General features: G+C 42.3%; 1 protein-coding gene across 9 annotated transcripts in view; it reads right to left on the minus strand.

Annotated features, from left to right (window-relative positions):
- Window positions 1-23,319, minus strand: part of NRG1 (neuregulin 1) — a 302,969-nt gene that overhangs the window by 17,796 nt on the left and 261,854 nt on the right. For 6 of the 9 annotated variants that reach the window (XM_064501188.1, XM_064501187.1, XM_064501186.1 and 3 more), the window contains 3 exons: window positions 15,114-15,243; window positions 8,341-8,399; window positions 2,051-2,074 (listed from right to left, as the gene is read on the minus strand). In XM_064501188.1, coding sequence (XP_064357258.1) covers window positions 2,051-2,074; window positions 8,341-8,399; window positions 15,114-15,243 — 213 coding nt within the window. Of the gene's footprint in view, window positions 1-2,050; window positions 2,075-8,340; window positions 8,400-9,053; window positions 9,122-15,113; window positions 15,244-23,319 lie in introns of all 9 variants that reach the window. The other 3 variants (XM_064501185.1, XM_026098493.2, XM_064501184.1) reach the window with 2 other exon arrangements.

Below are 23,319 nucleotides of genomic sequence, written 5' to 3' on the forward strand. Positions count from 1 at the left end.
AGGCTAGTTAGTGGCACCTGGCCCCTTCCCATTTTGCCCCTTCTGAAAGCGCTTATTAGTTAGCCATGGAAATGGGGTATTATGAGGATGTCACAGGAAATAGGAGAATTGCGCTAAGCAGTTTCGGGGTAAATTTGGAATGCTTTGAACATGTTGAGAGTTTTTTTTTTTTTTGGTCATGCTGTCAGCTGTTAGCTCGTGAAAGCAAAACGAATAAATAAACATCAGCTCCTTTTTCTCAGATGGGGAGGGAGAGGAGGGGGAGGAAGTCACAGTGGGAACGCTGCGGGTGGTTAGGCTCAGCATAAGTTGCATCGGCCCCAGCAGGGTTACTCCAGGCGGAGGATGGCACGAACGAGCCCGGCGCTAGCTGGTGGTCACCTTGCTAGTGCCGCGAGGGCCATTTGGGCCTGTTGCTGGTCAGACGTCTCTCCCAGACTGGTGCAACATTTGCAGAGCCGGTTAATGACATTCAGCAATTTAACACACACTGAGTTTAAAGTGCTCGTCGAACTAGCTTAGAAGAAATTAATAGCAGCTGTGGGGAAAAGCCCGCAGAGAAATGTGTGTGCAGTGAGAATTTAGAAATCGTTTTCGCCTGTTAAATATTAAAAATACTTTGAATATTTTTTTTTCCTAGAGAAATGCTAGGAAAATTCAAACCAACATGAGTCTTAAATCAAGATATTAAATCCCTCTATGTGCAGCCTTTTGAACATGCACATTATGCAATTAATTTCACATCACCCTCATTTATACATAATTGATAATATATACGGTCTTTAATTTGCTCTATTTTAAACCTTTTCTTCTTACAGTTCTCTGAGGATTTTTAAAACAATTTGTTTTCAAGAGGTAGTTGAAAATACTTTAAAAAGTTCCTTGCACTGATGAAGTTTGATATAGAGAACATAATTTCAAGACAGTTTTCTTAGGATTGTAATTTAATTCATCAATTATTAATGTAGTCATGTATCTTCTACTACAGTCTAGTACTTATGACTAAGAATTACTATTATCTTGCGATAATAATCCTAATAGGCTGGGTTGTGAGAGATTTATTAAAATCAGGTTTATGATGGATGTTCTATAGTTCACAGCTTAAGATAATGCTTACCTTAAGCTTACCTCGTGTGGGCATTTTCAGTAAGTACATAAACTAACACTATTTGCAAAGTATCGGTGGCTAGGGCTCCTTATCTGTTGATGATTTTAGGAGATTCCAAACTAAAACTGACCTGAATTCCTACAGTCAGCCTACTCAAGAGATGCAATATTTGTATCCCTGGTTACTAAATGTTTGCCAGGTAAGTGTAGTCTATTCATGAAGAGGATTTAAGCTCTCGTGTAAAAATGGTACCCACTGTCTCTGTTCTTGGCCGGGCGCAGTATGGACTTGTTATCAGAAATACTGAACATACTTTCTGACTTGAGGATCTAGAGCCTGTCTGTAAGCTTCTACTTAAGTTCCTAAATGGCTTTCAGGTCAGTGCTAATTTGCATGCCTAGTAACATATATATATATGCATATCATTTCCACATATGTATACGCATCTGCTTTATCAACCTAGCTCTGGGTTTAGACATAAACCTTTACTTGGAAACCAAGGCCCAAAACTGCAAATTTTCAGTATTTTAAGTGGCTTATCAGTTGTAAGCTTATCAGGTTTTTTTTAAGACTCTGTTAGCCACTTTGCTTAATGCATTCAGTAAATGTTTCCAAAATCCAGCAATCCTAGAAGAAATTAGCAAAAGCAGATGTCAAACTAGCTGACATTACAACAGAAAAATCAATGCACAGTATGTTATGATCACTTCTGTACTTCCTAGAACTCTTTATTTCTGGAATATCCTGTCACTATTACCATTCTAGTGAGCTGATTGCTGCTCACATTTCAACAAGGGTTGTTGTTATAGCTGTATGATCCCTTCTAAAGCATAAAGAAATTGGTTAGGAATTGAAAAGGGGTGGTGGAAAAAAAAAAAAGGGGGGGGGGTTTATCTCTCAGGCTCTAAAATCTGCAGGCTAAAAGGAATGATTGGTCCATACCCATAAATTCAATCCCAAGATGCTCTGCCAATGCAGAAAGTTGACAAAAAAAGAAAGAAAAAGGAAAAAGTTTCAGAAAAGAGCAATACACTGTACTCAAAAAACAAATCACACATGAGTATTACGGCTATTCTGTGTCTGCACATGAAATAGGACACGGGGGGCACGTGGTTATAGGGGCAGTGCTCAAGTACGCCTCTGTAAGCTACGTGACCAGAGCTTTCGAAAGGGTTACACACCAAAATATGTACAGGGTGTCTGAACAGGCACAATGCATGAAAACGCAGCTGGAACCATTAACCCTTAAAGATCTTACTGAGGTGAGTGGGGCCATGGCTTGAGGCCGCCATGTGAGGCAGGTTTCCAGGCTGGACCAGGGAGCACAGGGGTGCTGTACAGGGAGAGACGCCCCACCCAAAAGGGTTGTGCATCCTCCTCCCGTGTCTGCTCTGGATAAAGCCCCCCCTCGATGCCGCCTCCACCAGGCCCAGTGCCTAAATGAGCTTCCCCAGCTCATCCCAGCCATGGTGGGCTCCACGGTTCAGGTGGACCACCCGAATGGGCCAGGAGAGCACCCACCGCACGGGCAGCTAGGAGGGTCTCAATGGCAAATGGCCCGGGGCCCCACTCCTGCCAAAATCCCCTTTCTCCTCCTATGGGGACAACACCATGACCACATTAGCTCTCGCTTTCTATGTTCTCGTTTGCTGTGAATTTTAAATCCAATCCTAATTTTCTGACTGGGTGGATTTTTAACTAGTTTGTATGCACCAGGAGTGCCAATTATTTTCTGCCAATCAGTAACATTTTAAGGGTTAAACAAGTTGGAATTCATCCAGATCTCTTCCTAAAGAGCCACTATTACATGCCTACATGAACACTGCTAATGGTATACATTAGTTGCATAGAAAGCTTGGTTAAGTCTTCAATAAAATGAATGACATGCCCATGCATATATATTACTGTATTTATTCTTGCTTATAGGTGAGACTGACAGCCTGGATGTAATTTAATTTTAGGGGAAGTCATTCATATCATGCAGTTTCTATTTCAAATAATTCAATGGGAAACTGGAACTTAAAATGGGAATATATTCCGGCTAAAAGACCTAACAAGAAAACATGCTGAAGAAACATGCCATGCTTATTCAAACCTAGACTCCATATAGCTCTTATTTATCTTTGCTATTAGTAGCTAAATTTCCTAGTCCTGATTAAAAGAAAGCAGAGTACCCCAACACTTTTCATCCTATGAACAGGTCATTATTTTGATCTTTTCCTATTTAATCCAATATTATTGCGTATTTATTAAATGCATTGTGTTTTCTATTGAAAATTTGTCCTGAAGCTTTAATAAGAAATGCAATTAATTATTTTTAACAACAGTTTTCATTCTATATGTGTTTTGGGGGCAGTTGTAGAATTGGAAATGCTGGAACAGGTCCTCTGAGAGTGTATAGTGTGTTCATGATCTGTGACCCGCAGCTGCTAGGCACCCAAGATTTCGGGATGGCCACTCTAAAGTGTTAGGTGGCCAGGCAGCCCTGGACCATGGTGCTGCCCCGCTGGGGTCAAGCAGAGCAGCAGGGCCTCATGGGGACATAGCCTCTGGCAGGGGGAACCACCCACTCGGATCAACCATCCTCAGCAGCAGAGTAGTCCAAGGTGACCAATTTCGCTTCAGAAATAGAAAGCTGTGTTTTTTCTTAAAACATGATTTAATTTTATTATTAATTGTGTTCTCTGCATCATGTGAAATTCTGAAAGTTTTGCTTTTATGAAATCTGGGTTGAAAACAACATAGAATCCATAGGACCATCACAAATCAAAAGCCCTATATGTTGGCTAGTTCTGCTTGAGAGGCCAGGATGCCCTCCCTTTGGGTGGCATAGACACTTTGGATGCTAAGTCTCAGTCCCTTTTCATGGTAGTCAGGCTGAAAAAATCTTTTTGAACATGCAGTGTAAAGTTCTACAGCTCCTGTGGAAATTCTACTCTAAAACTAGTTCAAATCTCAGTAGTCAGAATACGTCCTTTGCTAATGAAACCCTCGATTACATTTTACCATAGCAGCTTTAGAGTTTCATAAGCATTAACTGAGCAGTTTATAGTGAAAAACTGTCTTCCTTTCTTAACCTTGAGCAGAAGATGGACAAAAATTTTTTTTAAATTTGCTTGTATCATTTTGGGGTTTTGGTCTCAGCACATGAAGAGTGCAATGTAGGGTACTGAAAGCATCAGAAACTGGAAATTTCAAGTAATTTTATCTAATACCCTCCAAAATACATGACCACTTGAGAAATATATAGAATCGAGCTGCTCTACTGAACCAGAAGTGCTGAACACTGGACTTTTCAAGTCCTGCAGCCTATGAAGAAGTCTATGCAGACAGACCGAAAACTGAGGGTGTTTCAACCTACAGTGGAGATGTGGTCATCTCTCTAGTATATCATAGCCTTACTCAGCTCTTGTCTGATTCCTCCTTTAACTTCTCAGCCAAGCAGATCTTGAGAGTATGGGGCAGAAGGTATCTTCTAAGCAGGAGTTTCCCTCTGCCCCTCCTGGACTGATTGCTCACCAAGGATGGCAGAGCTGAAATGGAGCACAATTTAAACTGGTATCCCATGATGAAATACTTAACGTCAGGAATGTGGGGACCTTTTAGCACATCCTGTCCATGCATAAGGCTGCTTAAAGTATGCCCCATGTAATGTTGCATGTTATAGCACATATATAACTGCTAACCAGTAAAGTAAGCAAGTAAGCTGGCCCCGTGGAAAGGGGTCCTTGGCCCACCTGGGACATATTGAAAGGACAAGGAGTTTACCTGTGGGATTATGCTCTAGGGAAGTGCCTTCAAGCTTTTATTAATCTAAAGCTCCCCCATTCTTTCTGAATCCAAGGACCATTCTGCACGGTGTTGCTGTAATAGTTCTCATGGACAACAACGTAAAAATCAGCCTAAACTTTTAATGTTAAGTCATTACTTTTACTGTCCTCCATTTACTGTGCTTTCTTTCCTGCAAGTGTGGCAATGTGTGAAAATTCAAATACAGAAAATGTATCTGCATGGAATACATGTGTTTTTGCAACACTTCTGTGGACCAGTTTCCGATGTCTTATGGACCATGAGCTCAAGGTCAAAACCACTGCAGCAAAAAGACAGCTGGTGCTGTGGTATCACTAGGGATCTGTGGATGCGGCATCAACTCCTGGCCAACACCCATGCAGTGGATTTGCACGTATTGCCTACTGTGTGTCTCTGAAATCTCCCCTTCCTCATTTGGTGAGGGGACCGGGGAAAACACCTGGTGTCAGGTGGGGTTGCTCTGCTCAAGAAAAGGATATTGCAGGGCCTGCCAGCCCGGCTTCAGAAAGCAGCGCAGTTTCTCCTTCATTTGCCCTTGTCTGCAGTGGCAGGAAGCACCACGCAAAAGTGAATAACTGCATAGCTGCAGTGCTGGAGGTGACTACGGCGGGGGGAGACTAACTGCCGTCACCTCTCAGCCCTGACAGTTCGCCCTGCAATTTAGTATGTTTGCAAAGCTGGATGCCAAGGGACTGTCAGCCTGAACACGTGCCTTCCAGGAGTCTCCCTCATACCCATTCCCAGCTACGCTCAAGTTTCCACTAGCAGAAGCAAAAGCCATTTCTTAAATTTTCTTAATTTCCAAGTTTTCTTAAAATGGAGATCTGTGTAACTTCATGCTTTCTGAAACCATTTTCAGTGCACCCTGGTAACCAAATCCTGCAGGGCTAACCAAATGAATCCCAAGAGAAGCAGGTTAGCGTTGCACCCTCTTGGGGAGGATTTTCAAAATGGTCAGCATTGGTCTAGTTCTGACCCAGCAAAAGGCTGCCAGCAAAATCCTTGTTAAATTCAGGACTTTTACAAAGACCAACTCTAGAGCAATTTGTGAAGCTAGCTTTTTCTCAACAGCCAAAAATGCAGCCTTAAGGCAGTAAGAGCTCATCAGTAGGCGCACTTTGCATGGAGCCCCACTGAACCTTCTGTTCCAAATGAAAAAAGACCCTTCTGAAGTCAATTAAAATTAGATGGCACTGTATAGTTCACATATACACTTGTGTTTCCTGCTGGCACTTGCTTTATTTAACATCCCGGTTTTCTCTATAATTTGAAAAAGCTGCTTTGACAGAGCTAAATAAAATTAATCACCTGCTACACTTGGTGCAAAATATGAACTTGCCTTTCAGCCCCAAATCAAATGTTCGCCTGAAGAGAACTCTCACTCTAAGTCTCCTTTTTAATTGTATGCCCTGCTTTGTGTTGTGTGTAATAATAAAAAGTCGTAGAAATGCTTCTTCATTGATTTTTCTGCTAAATATAAATGTTCCCTCCCTGGATCCCTTCCAAAAGTGTCATTTTAAGGTCTGTAGCAACTTCAGAAACCTGACGTTATGCTGCAGATGTGCGGTAGGCAGGAAGAGCTGGAGTCCAATAGCCATTGCTGGGGATTGGCAGGAGAGCCTAAGGTAGTTTGCTGGGTGCTCTCATGCCACTGCATTGCAAGGAGATGTGGGCTGAACTGGCTTAAACACATGTAACTGAGCATATCTCCTGCTGCAAGGCAAGGATATCTATGTCTTTTTCATGGAGGTAACTTCATAAAACCCCAGCGTGGTGTCTACTGCCCAAAGATTCCTTTAAAAATCCCAACCAGAGGTAGGAAAATGAAAAACTAGTGAGAGGTGAAACCCATCTAAATCTCTCTTTTTTTTCTGGGTAAGAAAATTATTTTATCATCCATATACAATTCTTTCATGGTTTTAAGAGTAAATTCAGTTTCAAAAAGTGGATCTTATCTTTTATACCATTTGTTTTTAAATGGTTCTTCTAAGCTTAGGAAACCTTAGCTTTACTTTTCATCACAATAAACAGAAAAGGCCATTTAAGTCTAACACTTGGTGGAATAAAAGACTGTAATAGCCTAAAGATTTTCAAATACATAGGTAACAGAAGCATTTTAAAAATAACTCACACTAATAAAGCTTTTAAAACAGGGGGTAAAATAAACACTTGAATGCTAGAAGGTCTAGTCGCCAGTCAGTGCCCTTGGGATTTGCATGGGTATCTTCCATGATGGGCACTATGAATTATGTATGGACATTTTTCATCCATCAGTGTAAGAGAAAACCTGTGCTTCTCTTCAGGCTCCAAAATGTCCAGCACATGCTAACAGCTTTTTGTCCTATGTACTAATGGAAATTAAATTAAGCTAGCCTATAGTCTTTGAAATCTTTCCATGCTGGCAAGCAATCCATCAAAAAAAAAAAACTTCCTATTGTACTCCTCTTAGATCATAGTAAATTCTGATGCCAGCAACAATTAATTATGAATAGCATACATGCATTAAAAATGTAAAATCTAAGCATTTTTTTTTGTTTTCCCTCTGACTTTGTTATAGCCATTGAGAGAAAATGAATATTCAGGGTACTTTCTGCTTTTACTCTGACAATTAATAATAATTAACCAGTCCCTCTACGGGAAATCTTACAAGATGATCAGCTGCAGTGCAGATTTTACCAGCAGTCTCACACGGACAGATTCCTCTCTTTTTGGGTATGTGTGTGTGTTGAGCTCCAAAGGGGGCCTATACGGCACATTTCTTTGGCCAATTAATCTGGCTCTGAAATACTTGATCTCTTGCACCTGTCACCCACAAATAAAAATGTCAGCCCCCATTGTTTATTACCTCCCTCCCCCTTTTCTTTTTCTTTCTTTCTTTCTGTGCTCTCTTTCCACTGAGACTTGGATAATGAGCAGAAAGAGCACTTTGATCCTGTTTGGAGTGTGTTCATTTGAAACAATGCAAACTTGTGAATTACCTTTAACTCGTGATTCCAAGTACAAATCTCATACATAAGTAGAGGTTTAGCTATGTGTCCCTTTATTGGGGGAGTACTGCTCTGTGTAAAGATTCATAAGCTTTTTGTGGCAAATAAAACGTGAGACTTTCAAAATGTAATTTTTGCACTTTTACTGCTTGATCTCAGTGGGGAGTCCATATCGCACCATCCAGTGTTAATTTCACAGCGTTCCTATGTCTCGCATTTCCCCATAACCTCAATGCCAAACAATCCAGGAGAGTATTGCAATTGCTTTTTGTTATCATTTTCATGCAACAGGCAGAGACGATCAATATTAGGCCTAAGGCAACGAATCTAGTTACAGATTAAAAAAAAAAATCGGAGGAAAGATGCAGCAACAAGAAAGCAGCACCGACTGAGCATGCTTCTACTGCGGCACAGACAGAAAGGTAGTGGACGTACTGTAGAAGCTGGCCATTACGTAGTTTTGGCAGCGATCACCAGTAAATTCATTTGGGCACCTGAGAGGAAAAACAAACAAAAAAAATGGTAGAGAAAAAACAGAGAAAAGAGAAGAGGTGAATATATGCTAAGAAAGAAGCTCCTTCAGTGTGAACTGATATGACTTGGTGAGTTCACTTTCAGAAACTGAATCTCGGTTTAGCATGTCAAAATGGCTCAAGATGTTGAGAGCAACACGCTTGCTCTGTGGAAGCGAAAAAGAAATCCCCCCCAGAAAAAACAACCAAAACCAAACCAATCCAGATCAAAGTGCGTTTCAAGATATGAGAGAGAAATTCACCGTTCCAAATTCCCAAATTGCTTTTAGAGTGTACTTTTTCACAAGGCAGCTAGGAAACAAGATCTGTACGTCACTCATCTCGGTGAGTTTGCTCTTTTAGAGTAGCACTTTACAGCAGTCTCCCAAACAAGAAAGCTGCCTGTGTGTGCAATACAAATGCATCTGCAAATGGATGGAAAGATTAAAAATCACACAAATGAGAAACGTTTTGGAGGTCGATAATGCCATGGTGTACAGATTCCAGTTTAGCGAATCAGGTCATAAATTAGTGCGTAAAGAGGCCAGTTCCAGCTGAACTGTGAAAACACCAAGTACTATTGATTTTGTTGCTGTAGTTGGGGGAGAAAGCAAAGTTCAGATTATTTTAACATACTTTCTTGGTTTTGGATTTTCATGGGCAGAGTTTCAGTACATCTTGCTCCAGTGAATCCAGGTTGGCACCTAAAGGGCAAAAACGTGATAAGCAATAGTACACCAAAACCACTGCACTATCAGACTGACATCTGCTGGCCTAGGGAGATGGGAGTGCTTTAAAGGACCTCCTGGTTATGCATTAGCGAAAAATGATCAGAAAAAGGGAGGAGAAAGTGTAGCCTTTGAAGAAGATAACACTTTTGCAAAATTTACAACAAAAATGCACCAGAGAAAAATCTAGGATTTTTGTTTGCCTGTTTTAAAAAAGAAAGAAGAATCAGGCCTAGTAAAAATGAGTATCGGTTCTTTATTCAAGTGAATTCCGCCTCCTTAAGGGACCAGTCTGATTTTTTTTTTCAATTTGCAACGCAGTGTATAACAGCAGATTACACTGTCGGTTTCAGGAGTCACATAGGACCTATGGAAATACCATGATTTTCCTATTTCTGTAATGAAATGTTGCGTCTTCAAATACTCTCCGTAAAGGGGGAATAGTTAAAACAACAATCACAAAAGAAAAAAGAAAAAAAAAAGTGAGAAGATAACCTGAAACCCAAAGCAAGTGTATTTAACATGGCTGACAAATGGAAAATGAGTCAGTCCAGTCAGTGAGTCAGATGAGATGGTCTTTAGGCAAATGGTGCTTTCAAAATTCAAAGTCCCACAGCTGTGCACCCTTTCAATTCATGTGTTCTTCTATGGAAAACTTCAGTGCAAGTTGCTCTCTGGTCACAGTGAAGGAATTTCTCTCCCCCATGTTTTGCTTGTCTTCTTTCCTGCTGCTGGCTGTCAGTTCTTCCTTTATCTTTATTCCTGGTTTCAGGACAGAGCTTGGCAGCATGCTCCCAAAATATCTCCACAGCAATGCAAGCTCCTGTGGTTCCCCTCAGACATCAGTCTGCATGACTCTCCACCACATAAAACATCTATAGATTTCAGTCTCCTTTCCTCCTCCTTCTTCGATCCACTCCTTCTCAGCATGTAACCACAAATCACACAGTATCTACTTCCTTACATCTGTCTCAGTTGCGTTACCTGTCTCTGATGTTCTCCATGACCTGCGCTATGGTGCAGTCCCCTTTTCTGCTGCTCCTGCTGCTTGTCTGCTGCTAGTGTCCCCTTCACACGGCCTCCTCACTTACTCACCAGGGGCTGAAGTATCTGCAACTGCAAGTTGTTCAGAACAGTTCTGCATCTCTTCTAGCCATCAGGGCTTCATGTGCATTGAAATATGGCCTGATTTTTCAAATTTCCCTCTTCCACAATTGCCTCTAGCTCCCAGGCCAGAGATGGTACGAGTGGTACTTCGAGAAAAACACTGCAGTGGTGTCAGGCATAAACACCAATATCTAGCTGAAATAAACCACGTAGAACTGAATTTTGTATAATAAACCACGTAGAACTGAATTTTGTATAATAAAGGTGCATTTTGAGGATCCGCAGAGGATTTCTTGCATATATTTGTTTATTAAGGAAGGGGAGTTTATGTCCTTCAGAGACAAGATCATATCTTGTGATAGGTTTGAACAGTACCTTGTGTAGTGAGATCCCAGTCTCCATGAACTCCTTCAGCTGAGAAAGAGGTAATGAGGACAAATCTGCCATGAAAAAGTGATGCTACCGGGCAGGGAAGAAGACCTCATTTTGCTTTGTGTAACTCAATGAGAGTAAAAAAAATGTCTTCCCCGTAATTGCAGTTTTATTTTGCACTGTGGTGGCCTTGTTAAATACCGCGTGCGAGGAAGCTGCCCGGCATTCCCACCGGCACTGGCCCTCGTTTTCCAGGAGCACTCCGGGGTGCTCGGCTGGCCTAACCCTGCACGCTGCAAGGAGCGTGCACGGGCAGACGGCCGTGGGCTTTGCTCCTGCCACCGGCCCCTGGGCTTGCTCGTTTTCAGATGCCCGTGCAGCTGTGGAGGTGATGAAAACAGCTCCGGTGCTGGTTCGGACAATACCGACATCGTTTCCAGACTGAGCGAGGTCAGTCCTCTTGAAACGGCGCTGGAAACCGTTCGGATGTGTTCATGCTCGCCCTGAAGCCATCGTCAGCGCGCGAACCGCGGCGCCTGCCACTGCGAGCAGGTCCAGGGTGGGCCAGCAGAGACAGGGCTGAGACGATCGCGTCCGCTTCTGATTACGTGCAAATGCGAAAGGCGTTTTACAGCTCAGAAATAAAATGCAGCACAGTTCCCAGTGCTGTTTGGCAGCTTGTTTACTGTAGACTATCCTTTTATGAACAGCTTGTCATGGTATGGTTTTTAAAACACCTTGTCCCGCCCAGGCTTTCCAAACACTGTTTCTTTCATGTCTTTCTTTTTCCCTTCATCACCCATGTGCAGTTTCCTATTATGACACTGGCAGAAGTTGGAGAAAGGCTGCTAAAGGCAATAGAATTGTTCTGAATATACATTTGTGTAACCATAGCCGTATAGTTTCTTTTCTGCTTAACAAAAGGCTACTCAAAGTGTTCATTTACAGTATCAAATGGGTGAGACACAAATATGCTAAGCTAATTGCTTTTTTCCTCTATACACAGTATTTGAAAAGAGCAGTATTTGTGTATGTTCAGGAGAGATGCACTTCTCCAAACATCAAACACATATCATCAAACAGTGTTTTTCAGCAGGAGAAGAATGGCTGAATGAATCAGGACTTCACATTTCCATTTCATCTGCTGCCTACAAGCAAATATATTAATGCTTTTTTCATGAAATACTTAATTTGGCGGTCTGTTTCCTAGCTTAGGTCAGAACTACCATTTCTATTTTGCCTCTAGGATCAATTTCCTCAAAATTTTTGTTAGCATTGTGAAAGCAATTTTTATCTTTTTGCTGTTTTCAAGAACCTTTCATCAATTTCTATTCTACCAAGCCTTTACATGAAGAAGAATATAGAAAACGTCTATATCATTCAAAGATACATAATTCACTATTTTGCTTTTAAGAGGGGAAGCAACATCCTTCTGTTAGAAAGAAGCATTGTTTTCAACCAGTGAAATTAGGACTTTAAATTCATTTCTTCAGTAACAGCAAAAGCACTGTAAAAGAAGATCTCTGCTAATAAGCGATCACATTAGTCAAACCAGCAGAGGCTTCATTTTAGGATTCTACACAAGAATTCTCTAAAATACTATATGTAGTTTTTTTCAAATGAGGACCAAACACTAAGAATGCTGGTTTTAATTGTATATTTGTTCAAGAAACTGTCTGATTTTGTGTCTTCAGTGGCTTGAGGACACATTTCCAGCAGCACAGAAGTGACTTAGAAACCTAAGTCTTACAGGAGGCTGGGGAAATCCAGGCTTCCAAAGTCTACATCATTTTCAAAACGGGACTCATGTTCCTATGAAACTTCTGAAAATTTTACATACGAATTTATTTAACTGGTCTCAACGTTTCTTTTTCATCTTTCATAATTGGAGATTATTTTGTTCAGTCTGGAACCATAATTTAAAATACTTACAGGAAACATACATGATACTGGAGATGTAGCTGCACAATACATTAATAAGTCTCGACACGCTTCTTGAGTATGTCATGCAATTGCCTCTTAAAAGCAGGGAATTTTCTCAAAGTTCACATCAGTATCTAGGAGAGCAAAAACTGATCCACATGTTTTACAAAAAGAAATGTTGAATACATATCTCTAGATTTTAACAAAAGAAGATGGACTTAGGATATTTCTTTTAATAGAATTGAAAGTTTTACAAAACCAGAGATATTACTTTGAAAATTTCATGGTTGTTGCAAATCTGAGTCATGTTTTTTGGTAAGGGATAAAACCAATTTATAGTGATATGGCTCATGCTTTAGAAATTTTGTTTTTGCTCTCAACAGATGGACCATATGGAAAAATGTGAACTTGCTACTAGGCAGAAATATGAAGAGCAAGTACCATATTTCAGGCATTCTGTTTCACAGGCATGTTCTGGTGGAAGATTTATTTTCTCAGAACAATGAAGGCAATGTGTACTTGATAGATATTTATTTTAATTAACACTGGAATACTGGTATTAAAATATACTTCTGTACTTTTTACTTACCCAGAAAAAGAACCCTATTTTGCCTCTTCAGTTTCTGAGTATACCCACTTTCAGGTACTCACCCTTTCATTTCTTATGTTGCTATAGGGCTTCGTGTTTTGCTGTAGGACATACAGCTTCAGTGCTGGCAAGCACTGGAAAGTGTAGTAGAAGGCCTACAAAATAACTGTGGCCGTGACTGTCCTCAGGATAAAAATCCTTTTCCACTGCCTTATGTAAATGAGATTCACCCCCTCTGATTTTACAGTTCTGATGCTTTTTCCAGATAGGTCTTGGGCCACCCAGAATGATGCACATCTGCTAGATTTGCAAGTTGCTTTTTCTTTCAACTTCAGGCCCAGATTTAAAGGTTATTTCTTGTCTACAAGGGGAGAAAATGTCCCCACTCCATTCAATTGTTTGTGAGACATTTCATTGGAAAGCATTAGCCAAATTATAACATCAAAGAGCAAATACTGTCAGATCCTGCATTTAAAAAAAAGGTCCCAAAACACAGTGAAAAAAGAGTAGCTCTGAAACTGTCAAGGCAACGCTAATTAGTAGGAAGTCTGCTGTATGCTCAGCTCTGCTGCTCTGAGGTGATCTGTGTGGTGTTGGGACTGCAAGTGGAAACAGGCAGGCAGGCTCTGGTACATGCCCGGGAGAGCTGTATCAAACTGCTCGTCTTGCACTGATGGGTTGTAAAGAGCATGTAAATTTAACACAACTCTTCTCTCTCTCTCTCTCTCTCTTTCTCCCCTCCTCCCTCACCAAAATCCAACCCATCAGAGCCGGTAACTTTTCCATATTCAATTTAGCTAAAAATGATTCTAAAATGAATGAAATATTCATGATTTCAGCAGCAGAGCAGTCTGTGAAAAAACAAAGACAGACCTCATCAAGCACAGGTAAGATCCTACCACAATAAAGAAATCGCACAAGTACAGCAGAACATTGCGCTTTTTGGTAAAAAACGCCAGTGCAGTGCAGTCTATGTCTTCCTGCCCTAATGAAAGCACGAGAGACCTTCCTCCTTCTTGCCTCCCAGAGTCTGCTTTGAGATTACTGGAGTTTGATTCTTACTCTTAGAAGACTGAAAATCTGTGCAGTTACAGCAGACTACTTTCTCTGCTGACCACCATCTCTTGCAGCAACACCCTCTTGTAAGTGACCTCCGTCAGTTGCGTCCTGCTGGGTCCCAAGAGCATTTCTGAAGGTGCTAAACACTGAGCTCCCTCTCAAGTCAGAGAGAAGCACCAGCTTACCGAGACCAGTTCAGCACCAGAAGTAAATGCGATATAATATGCTAACAGGTAGGGGGTACGCTCCAGCGTCTTAGTTCTGAACGTCTCTTCTCCAAAACAAGGGACTGTTGCAACCGCCTGCTCCCGAGCAGGGCAAGATCTGAGAAAGGTGCAAGGGCACACACGTACAACTAAACTTGTGCTTATAAGACTTCCTGAATCAAGATCCTTATACGAAACTGTAGCCTCCACTGATTAACATGATATTCATTGTTTTTTATGCACTTAACACAATAGTAACAACTCCAATCATGAATCCAGTCTCATAAGAAAGCAGGTAATTAATTACTAAAGCAGATAATAAAAATAACCACAGTTTTTCCTGTATAAAAGGTACTTCTCAAAACAGTTACTTCAGCTTTTTTGCTATTTGATGTATATTTAGTTTACAGCATCTGTTTCATTTTTTCTAACTCAAGGCTTAATACATGTTACTTCACGCTATATAAACACCAATGGGCCTTGTTGTGCCATTTATCTCATGGAAAGTTTTGTTGGTTCACCTCTGCTGTGCATAATGCATACAGCACAGAGGTCATTTTTGGCAGGTTATTTTCATATCCACATACTTCAGAAGGAAGAAATACCTAATGCAGTCAGTGTGGAAGAAGAAATTTCTCAGGTATTCCTTTAAAAAAAAAAGTACTTATGAAACATCATGGATCCACCAAAGTAGGCAAACAGGATTTCTTACCTGCACAGGTATCTTGGGGGGTTTGGGAGGTCTTTAACCATGTAACACTCTCCCCCATTTACACAGAAGGCTTTCTGCTTTATGTCACATTTTGTGAGATGACTTGTCCCAGTTGTAGATGTAGAAGTGGCTGGAAAAGACAAGAGTGAGAACACAGATCAGAATGGCCTGGGTTTTCCTTCCTGAATCATCTTTGAAGTTTAAGTAAGTGTATGCATGTGCAAGTGGACAGGTATGGGCCAGAGAGGATCTGGCAAGTCCTGTGAGCGATCCGCCAGCTGCCAGCACCAGCATTAAATACCGGACACTGTGTTTTGTTGACTGACACAGGCAGTGGAGCACAAATGCGCACCTCAGAGATATGCTACCCCACACCCAGCCCAGGGAAAAGGGAGGTTTCCACTATCCCCAGTCCATGAAGCAACCGTAAATCTCTGCCACACTCGGGTGTACTTCATTAAAAGGGTGGTGCAATTTATGTGCAGTTATTTAAGTTGCCTTCATCATTCAAGATTTTTTTGCGTGTGTGAGCTTCATTACGGACTGCTGAGCTCTTTGGCTGCGGTGTCTGTGGAGTGCCTAATAAAACGGGACCCTGGGTAAGGTGGCGTCCTGGCATTGCCACAGAGTAGATGCTTTTCAGTGACGCTGAACTGGTGACCCAACGCTGAATCCACCCCTTGGGCTGCCTCTGTCCAGCCACTGCCTTTTCCCCGAAGGAGAGGGCGAGAAGCTGAATGCCTCTCCCTTTGCTTCTGGATGGCCTCACACAGAGGTGCTGATCCCTTGGTTTTACTCTGCGCAAGAGGGGCAAAGGCCAAGGTGCTGGAGGCATCGCCCCTTCCTGTGCGTATACAGCCTGGAGCAGGGCTGCCACCACCACCTTCATCTCAATGATGATCACAGAGCAAGCTTAAGTTGCCAAGAATATGCGGCTAAAACTAAGTGAAGTGTCTTTAAAAAGGAGGGATGGTGCCCTTATCGGAAGCCATCTGAAGACCTGCACAAGAACTAAGAAATTTTGTTACTGTGCTGAACAAATAATATGCTTCTTTCTGAAAGGTGAACTCCTGCTCTGAGGTAGAACAACTGGTCTGTCTACTGACCAGTTCCACAGGACGTGATTAGAAAGCTGAAAGTATCTACACAAAACTTCTCTGATAGTCAAAGCCTTTTCTAACATAAATGAACCCAAGGGACATATTTATAATAAGCAAAGCGCAATTTTCTCTACCATTTGTTGCACAAATTGAATCCAAACAAAACACCCTTTTCTCCAAATCAGCTATTAACAAATACAACCTATACATCTCAAATTCTTTCTGAGGATATAGATGAGGTAGTCCCAGTTGCATTTGATTTTCATGTGTTTCCCATCATCTTCCAAGTAGAACTGCATTTTTAGCACAAAGCATTTGGGAAAATGGGACACCTTGGCTGACACCATTTTCAGAATGGTTTGGGCTACCTTCTTTCAAAGAGACAAGGGATAGCAGCTGGAATATTTCTGCCCCCTTTGCTCCATCAAAATCCCATCTGTCTATACAGCTAACACGCCTCTCCAGTCCCCTCCTTATTTTGCAGTGATAACCAGCATGCCAACTCCTTTTTCTTTCTTCCAGGATGTCTTGTTTGCATGTGGTGCCCTCCTTCAACAGGCCAAGAAAATCACTCCTCTGACCTCTTCCAAAACTCAAGGACCCCCCTACTTCCCACCGCTCATTGCGTCATGTCTCACCAGATCCTGATCCTGACTGGGGCCTCTACGTGCTAATGAAATGCAAACACGGAGTACTAATTCCCCGTAATAACTCATTCCTTTCTCCTGGCCCCTCAAAGCATGAGTTATAACCTCTCGGACTGGGATAAATTTATGCCTTGTCTAGACGCAGGAAGAGGGGTCATGTTTTAAAAGTAGTCTGACACTCTCCCAGCTAGCCCTGGTTCAAACAGGGCTTTGCACCCAGTGTTGACAAAAGGCCAGCCAAGAGATTGCCATCAGCTCAGGGGTAAAGGGTGGTCTGTGCTTGATGTAACTGGACTGACTGCCACCTTCGACACTGCTCCTAAGCTGGGGCTACTTGCCTTCTGGAGGAGACTTGCCTTCTCCACCGACCTAAAAGATTAGTAGCTTGTAGATTAGTACCTGCCTGATGTGACATAATGGGACACAAGCCTATGACATGATATGTCCTCAGATAAAAAATTGGGTGGATGAATCCCATCTATAGTAATATGTATTTTGAAGCATTGGTGAGTCTTAACAGGTAACCTCACTTTTAAGCTTGTCTCTGCTGATAGCCTGACTATCTGCCATCGTCTGCTTTTACCTCATTAAAGGACTTCTTCCTGCAACTAAACCCAGTGTTCTGAGGATGTCCTAGAGCTCAAAAAGCTAATGCATTAATCTGGGAGGGAGAAGAAAAAGCAATAATGTCTGCTGAGTTTCTGCCAAAAAACCATATTACCAGCGTGCTGGCTAATGGAATGCTTTAAATTGAATTATAAAGGTAGCTGTAGTAACAACTGGGTTTGTAGCTATCTGTAATTGTTTTGGTCTTCTTGCTTACTGCTTTTCCGTTAAGCAGCAGCTCAATCAAAAGCAGATCACCATGGAGTTTCAAAGTAACAATTATTTCCCAGATGATGTAAGCGAGCTTTGGATAGCAGCAATTGCTCTGAACTGATTGCTAGAGATGGGAATAATCTGTAGCTCTCAGCGAAATCCCATGATATAAGGGCTTTACGCATATTTGCAGGGAGTGCCCCTTTCCTTCGTTTTTGGCATCACATGTTCAAAACTGTCCTGTAAATCTTGTACAAGAATTTTCTCTGCATTACTGGCACTGTAGTCCCAATCTGTCAGAGTTTTGTAAACTGCACAGGGTAGGGGGAAGGAAAAAAGTCTCCAGTGAGTTAATTCTGGTATTAGTTTTTCTTTGCAAAAGATGCATAGTTTTTATGGCCTAAGGCCAGTATTCATTCTATGCACTGTAAGTCTATTTTGCAATTTAAATACAAGAAACACTAACTGTGGTTTTGGGTTTCTGTTAAGGCCACATAACGGAAGAAATGTGGTGTTTGAGAGCAGGTGTTCATCAGAGCCCGTTTCACTCAGGCCATAACTAGCCCCAAAACACTGGTTTTCCGTACTTCTCTCACAGAGGGGAGATAGAAGGATGTGTAGTGGGAGTGAGCGGCAGTGGTGAGGTAAAGCACAGCTGTAGACAGCGAATCTCTGTGTTGCTGTTTATTCACCTAACCAAAATTTGTAGCTCCTTTTTTTTCTGTAATGTTTCCTTCAGCTATGCAACCATAAGACAGCAAAGCTGGTATGCTCTGCATTCCTACACCAAACTCCTAACTTACTGAAAGGATAAATCACATGCTATAATGCAATTTGAAAATGTCATGCATAAGATGACATTCGAAAACTCTGCATGCTCCACATTTTTTTTCTCCAAATGCAGAAGCCTCAGTTCTCTTACAAACAACTGCAGGCATCACAAACAAAGTCCCCATTAATGCAAGTATTCATGTGGCAATGAAAGACAATGAGATCTGCTCCCTTCTAAGGGAACTGCTTGGACTTTTTAAGAAAAATAGGAATAGGAGTTACAGCATCTTTCAAACACTACTCTCTAAAACATGAATTATCGCTGTAAAACTCCCTTAAGACCATCTCAACCCAGGCAGCCACAGCAATTTCATGTAATTCTGAGCTTACCTGCAGGATCTCTGACCCTTTCTAGTCCTGAAACAGGGAAATGCATTCTCTTTCTCTCTCCTGCTTTCCAAAAGAAACCTTTGAAGTACAGCAGCTACAACAGCAGGACTCCCAGGCTCTGAAGAGTGAGTCAGTCTGCTGAGAGGAGTCCTGCGGGATCTGTGGGTATGGACTGAGAAGGACGGGCTTTGCAACCTAAACTAAATAGTATCCGTGTCTCTTTGAACTGAGTTTCTGCAAACGGTGGTGTAAAATCAGAGGACACACTCATAGCCATGCAAGGTGACTAGCAAGATGCTAACAACTAAAAGGAGACAAAGTCAAGTGGCAGCTGCAGCAAGAAGGAAGGTTTGCTGTTCTCACCAGAAGGCTGCTCACAGGACATAAGTGTGTCCCCTTTTGAACTGAGACCTTTCAAGTCCCCTTTTGTGAAAAGAAAGAGAATTGGCTTTACTTATCCGACATTCCCTCACGTGAAGCTCATTCATACCTTTAAAGGCACAGACTGCTTCCCTACTCACTTGCTCATGGGCAATTTAAAGACCTGTCCAGCCCTGATCTGCAGGGTAGACTGATTTCTCCTGTGACCTTGGCCGTAGCACTTAATCTGCCTGTGTCTCAGGTAAGCTATCTACATCTTCATCCCATTGAGTCCTGAGCCTCTCCAACTCACTCTGACTTCCCTGGTGAGCTTGCAGATCAGGTGTGGAGAGGTACCTGTGTCTGCAGAAGGCTTTCTGTGCTGCGCTGAATGAGTAAAACTGCTGGTACCAAGAGCAACAGCAGGTAGCAAAAACTATTTGGTTGCCTTCAATGAGAACAGAAGCCAAAACCAAGAGCAGCTGGATACTGGCTCCTTTCTGAACAGAGTGAAATGTCCATTTTACCAGGCACGTAGATAGATATGTTTCGTGTCCTTCACGATTGATGGTTCCAGAGCTGGAATTGCATCCATTAGCTCTGAATATACTAAGAGTTTAAAAAACAGCAACGACAAAACCTTGGAGGAAAAAAATCTCAAATTCTATACCAGGCATTTACGGTCTATTTCATCGGTTTGCTCACAATTTTTTGCATTGCTTTGGTGGTGTAATACAATTAACTGGCCGTTCAGTCTGTTTTTTTTCAGATTGAGCCTTCACAAATAATGTGCAGTATGACAGATTCCTAGGACCTTCACATAAGAAGGCCATTTAAGGAACCTTCTGTTTTTCCAGAAGCTCAAATCAAGCGCTTACAAGTTAGGAGAATTATTCTCTGGCTTTAAGACAATACTCTCTTGCTTTGGCACTATCTCTATAGAGATCAGGGCCGGCAAGAAGGAAGCAGGAAACCGCTGGGTCTGCAAGATAGAAACTTCAGGAAAGATTGAGCGCGCATAAACTCTCGCTGAACCAAGGCAGCATGTCCCACTTCCCTCTACGACACGGAGTCAGTGGTGGTTTCCCCTCACAAATCCAAGCTCAGCAAAGCAAAGCAAAAAAAAAAGAAAAAACCAAAACAAAAAGCAAAAGACAGACACTTCAGTTCACTGCACCAGATCGCTTCCTCCCTGATAGGCCAACAGACTGACCCAGTTGGCAGGCGCGCGGCTGCAAGACCTGCACAGCATCTGGCTCACCACAGAGGGTCGAGAGGTGACACATGCTAGAGGCAGCCTGGCCAGGAACAGTTTTTGCTTGTTTCATCTACTTGTGACGGTGGGAGGAAAGATGGGGAGAGACACACACAGCTCGCAGACTGTTCATGAGGAAATGCCATCACCGCTCCAGACCAAAACATCAGGTGAGATGTGAGTTTACCTCCTTCCTAGCAGCTGCTTGCTAACACCAGAGTTTTGGGAAAAAGGGAGGGAAGGAGGGCTGTGGAAGAGGGGACGGGTGCTCAGAGAGACCTGGCTGAAACTGAGCTTCTAGACAAAGGACACTTTCCCGTTGCCTTGAAAGATGTCAGCTTTCACTTCAGGGTGACAGGAAGAAGCCATGAAATATGATAAGCCCCTGCAAAAACTCTGGAAAGGCCTTTAGAAAACATTCCCCACCCAGGGAGGGGAGAGGTGAATGGCAAAACAGAAGGCAGTGACAGGTTAGAGGGTACCGACAGGAAAAATAAGCAGGGGGTCAGCAAAAAGGAAAAAAAAAAAAAAAAGAAAGACAAAGAGGACACAGAGGAAATATGTGTAGAAGGATCCAGTGCAGGAAAAACAGATCTGAAAACAGGAACGTTAAACTGACACTCAACCAGATAGGGAAGTAGCTTTACTATCAGGGGATTCAAACAACCTTGAAAATGCCAGGAATGGGTGGGAGTGTCTGAAAACTTATAGGCCTTAAATTAAAGCAGATAAGGAGCTGAATGCAACTGTCGTGATATAGGGGACTTTATCCAAAGTGGAGTCTTTTGCTGCACTGCAGAACATCCCGTCTTAAGGAAAACCCTGGCTGGCTGAGTAAACTGTAGCAAAAGGTCTCTGGCACACATTGGCTCAAAGGCTGCACCCTGCTCCTTTCCATGCTATCTGTGCAGGAGGGAAATGCAAATAACCCATTGGGCTGGAAATTCATAACAGCAGCCGGGCCCAAAGTAACTTGCAATACATTTGGTAAGGTGTGCTCTGTCAGGGAGGACTCTTCTCATCTGTGTCTTACAGCCCCTCTGCATGGCTCCGAAATGCCTCTGCCCAGGGCCGGGGAAGGACCATCGCTGAGGATGCAAAGCAGGCCTGGAGAAACTGTAAAGGACATTTAACAGGGAGGCGAAGCTTTGCAAAACAAGAACTGCTCAGAGAGTCCACTTCTTCCTGTGGTATACAGCTAGGACAGCCAATGCATAAACAAGAGCTATCAGCTACTGGACATGTGGGAAGCCGCCTTCTTCTCCATGCCCCGGAGCAGCTACCTGACCCAGGTGAACTGACTGTGCTAACTCACTGCACTGGGCAAGCTTTTCCTTTTCTATCACAGCCTTGCCTAATCAAAGAGAAAGGGGCTATTGCACCATCCACAGCTGCATTACAACCTGGAGAGGCTACTCCTAGGACCTAGCTGGAAATCTCCCTGCTGGCTGCATAGCGGATGCAGGCACAGGAGGCAGGTGTCATCTTTTTCTTTGGACAACTGTCTCGGGCACAACAGTGCCTGTGCATCGGACTGACACACTGTGTGTAAGGGGCACCAGGAAAAAACTGAAATATACATTGAAGGCACTTAAGGCTATGATGGTGCTTATATACTAATTTATGTTCCACAGAAAATACTAGTGCTATTTGCTTGCATCATCCCCGGCAGCAATAGTCCCAGGAAAATGAAATGACCTCTTGAAACTGTTGTGAGCTTGGAGCAACATTTCTCATTCTATGAGTGAAGTGTATGTATGTGTGAGGGGGCAGGTAAGAGGTAGATATCTCCTTTCCAAATGAGAGAATTATTTCATACAGGATGAGTAATAGACATTATAGAGAGACATTATACAGAGACATTATACAGAGATACTGATCTCCTACAGAGACTGGTAGGAAAGTGAACTGCATTTGAACTAGTAAATCAGAGAACTTGGCCTCTTTCTTCAAGTTTCAAATGCTGTGATTCTGCTAGGTAGTGTTGGAAGTACCCATAATGTGAACAGTATAATTTCTGCATAGAGCAAACAATGCTACTTAATGGCTTCAATGCAAGAAGAGCTTTTTTTATTAAAAGAAGAAAAAAGCTCTGCTGCTGTTGGCTTGACAAAGCTGAATGGACAAACAAAGAACATGAAGATTACTAAGAGAGATAGCTGCCCTTCAAGGGACTGCCCAGAAAGAAATCCTAACACTATCCTAGGGCACTGCCGACTGCCCACATCCAATGGCAGGCTTGACAACATTTCAGTGAGCGCCTCAAGGCAGCAAGTATCACAGCGCTTACAGTGCTGTTCCTGCCTTGGGAGGCAGACTCTGGATTTTTGCCTTCTCCAGTCCACGTCTTACATTTTTTATGAGGGCCAGTCGCGTGGTTTGCCTGTGCTGTAAATCATGTTCAATTACTGAAATAAAATAAAACAAGAAAAAAACCCTAACCCTAGGTAGATTCAGCTCAACTGATCGTCTCAGTCTCAGCTCAGGTCAGTGGTGGTCTTAATGTTCCTCAAAGTTACTGCAGCAGAGGGTTGTATTTCACGTTCAGTCTGGTACTAGTTTATCTTGATGGGTATGTGGGTTTTGACATACCTATTTGTTTATCACATGAACTACTGAAATACTTCCACCCCGTTACAATATGGAGAGATAAAATCTGTTCTTGTTCCTTTTTTATCTGAAGGGTTATTCTTATGAGTTCCAAGTATGCATTATACTTCTGCAGATAAGTGCAAAATCTCTTCACTCCTTTAATGCTGTCTGCTCACAGAGATACAGGGACAGTGTGTTTGTATGCCAAATAATAAAGACTATTCACTAGCTTATGACAAAAGAACACGAACTTTCTATTACAAATGATATTT

The sequence above is a fragment of the Dromaius novaehollandiae genome, chromosome Z (genome assembly GCF_036370855.1).
Source record: "Dromaius novaehollandiae isolate bDroNov1 chromosome Z, bDroNov1.hap1, whole genome shotgun sequence".
NCBI lineage: Eukaryota > Metazoa > Chordata > Aves > Casuariiformes > Dromaiidae > Dromaius > Dromaius novaehollandiae.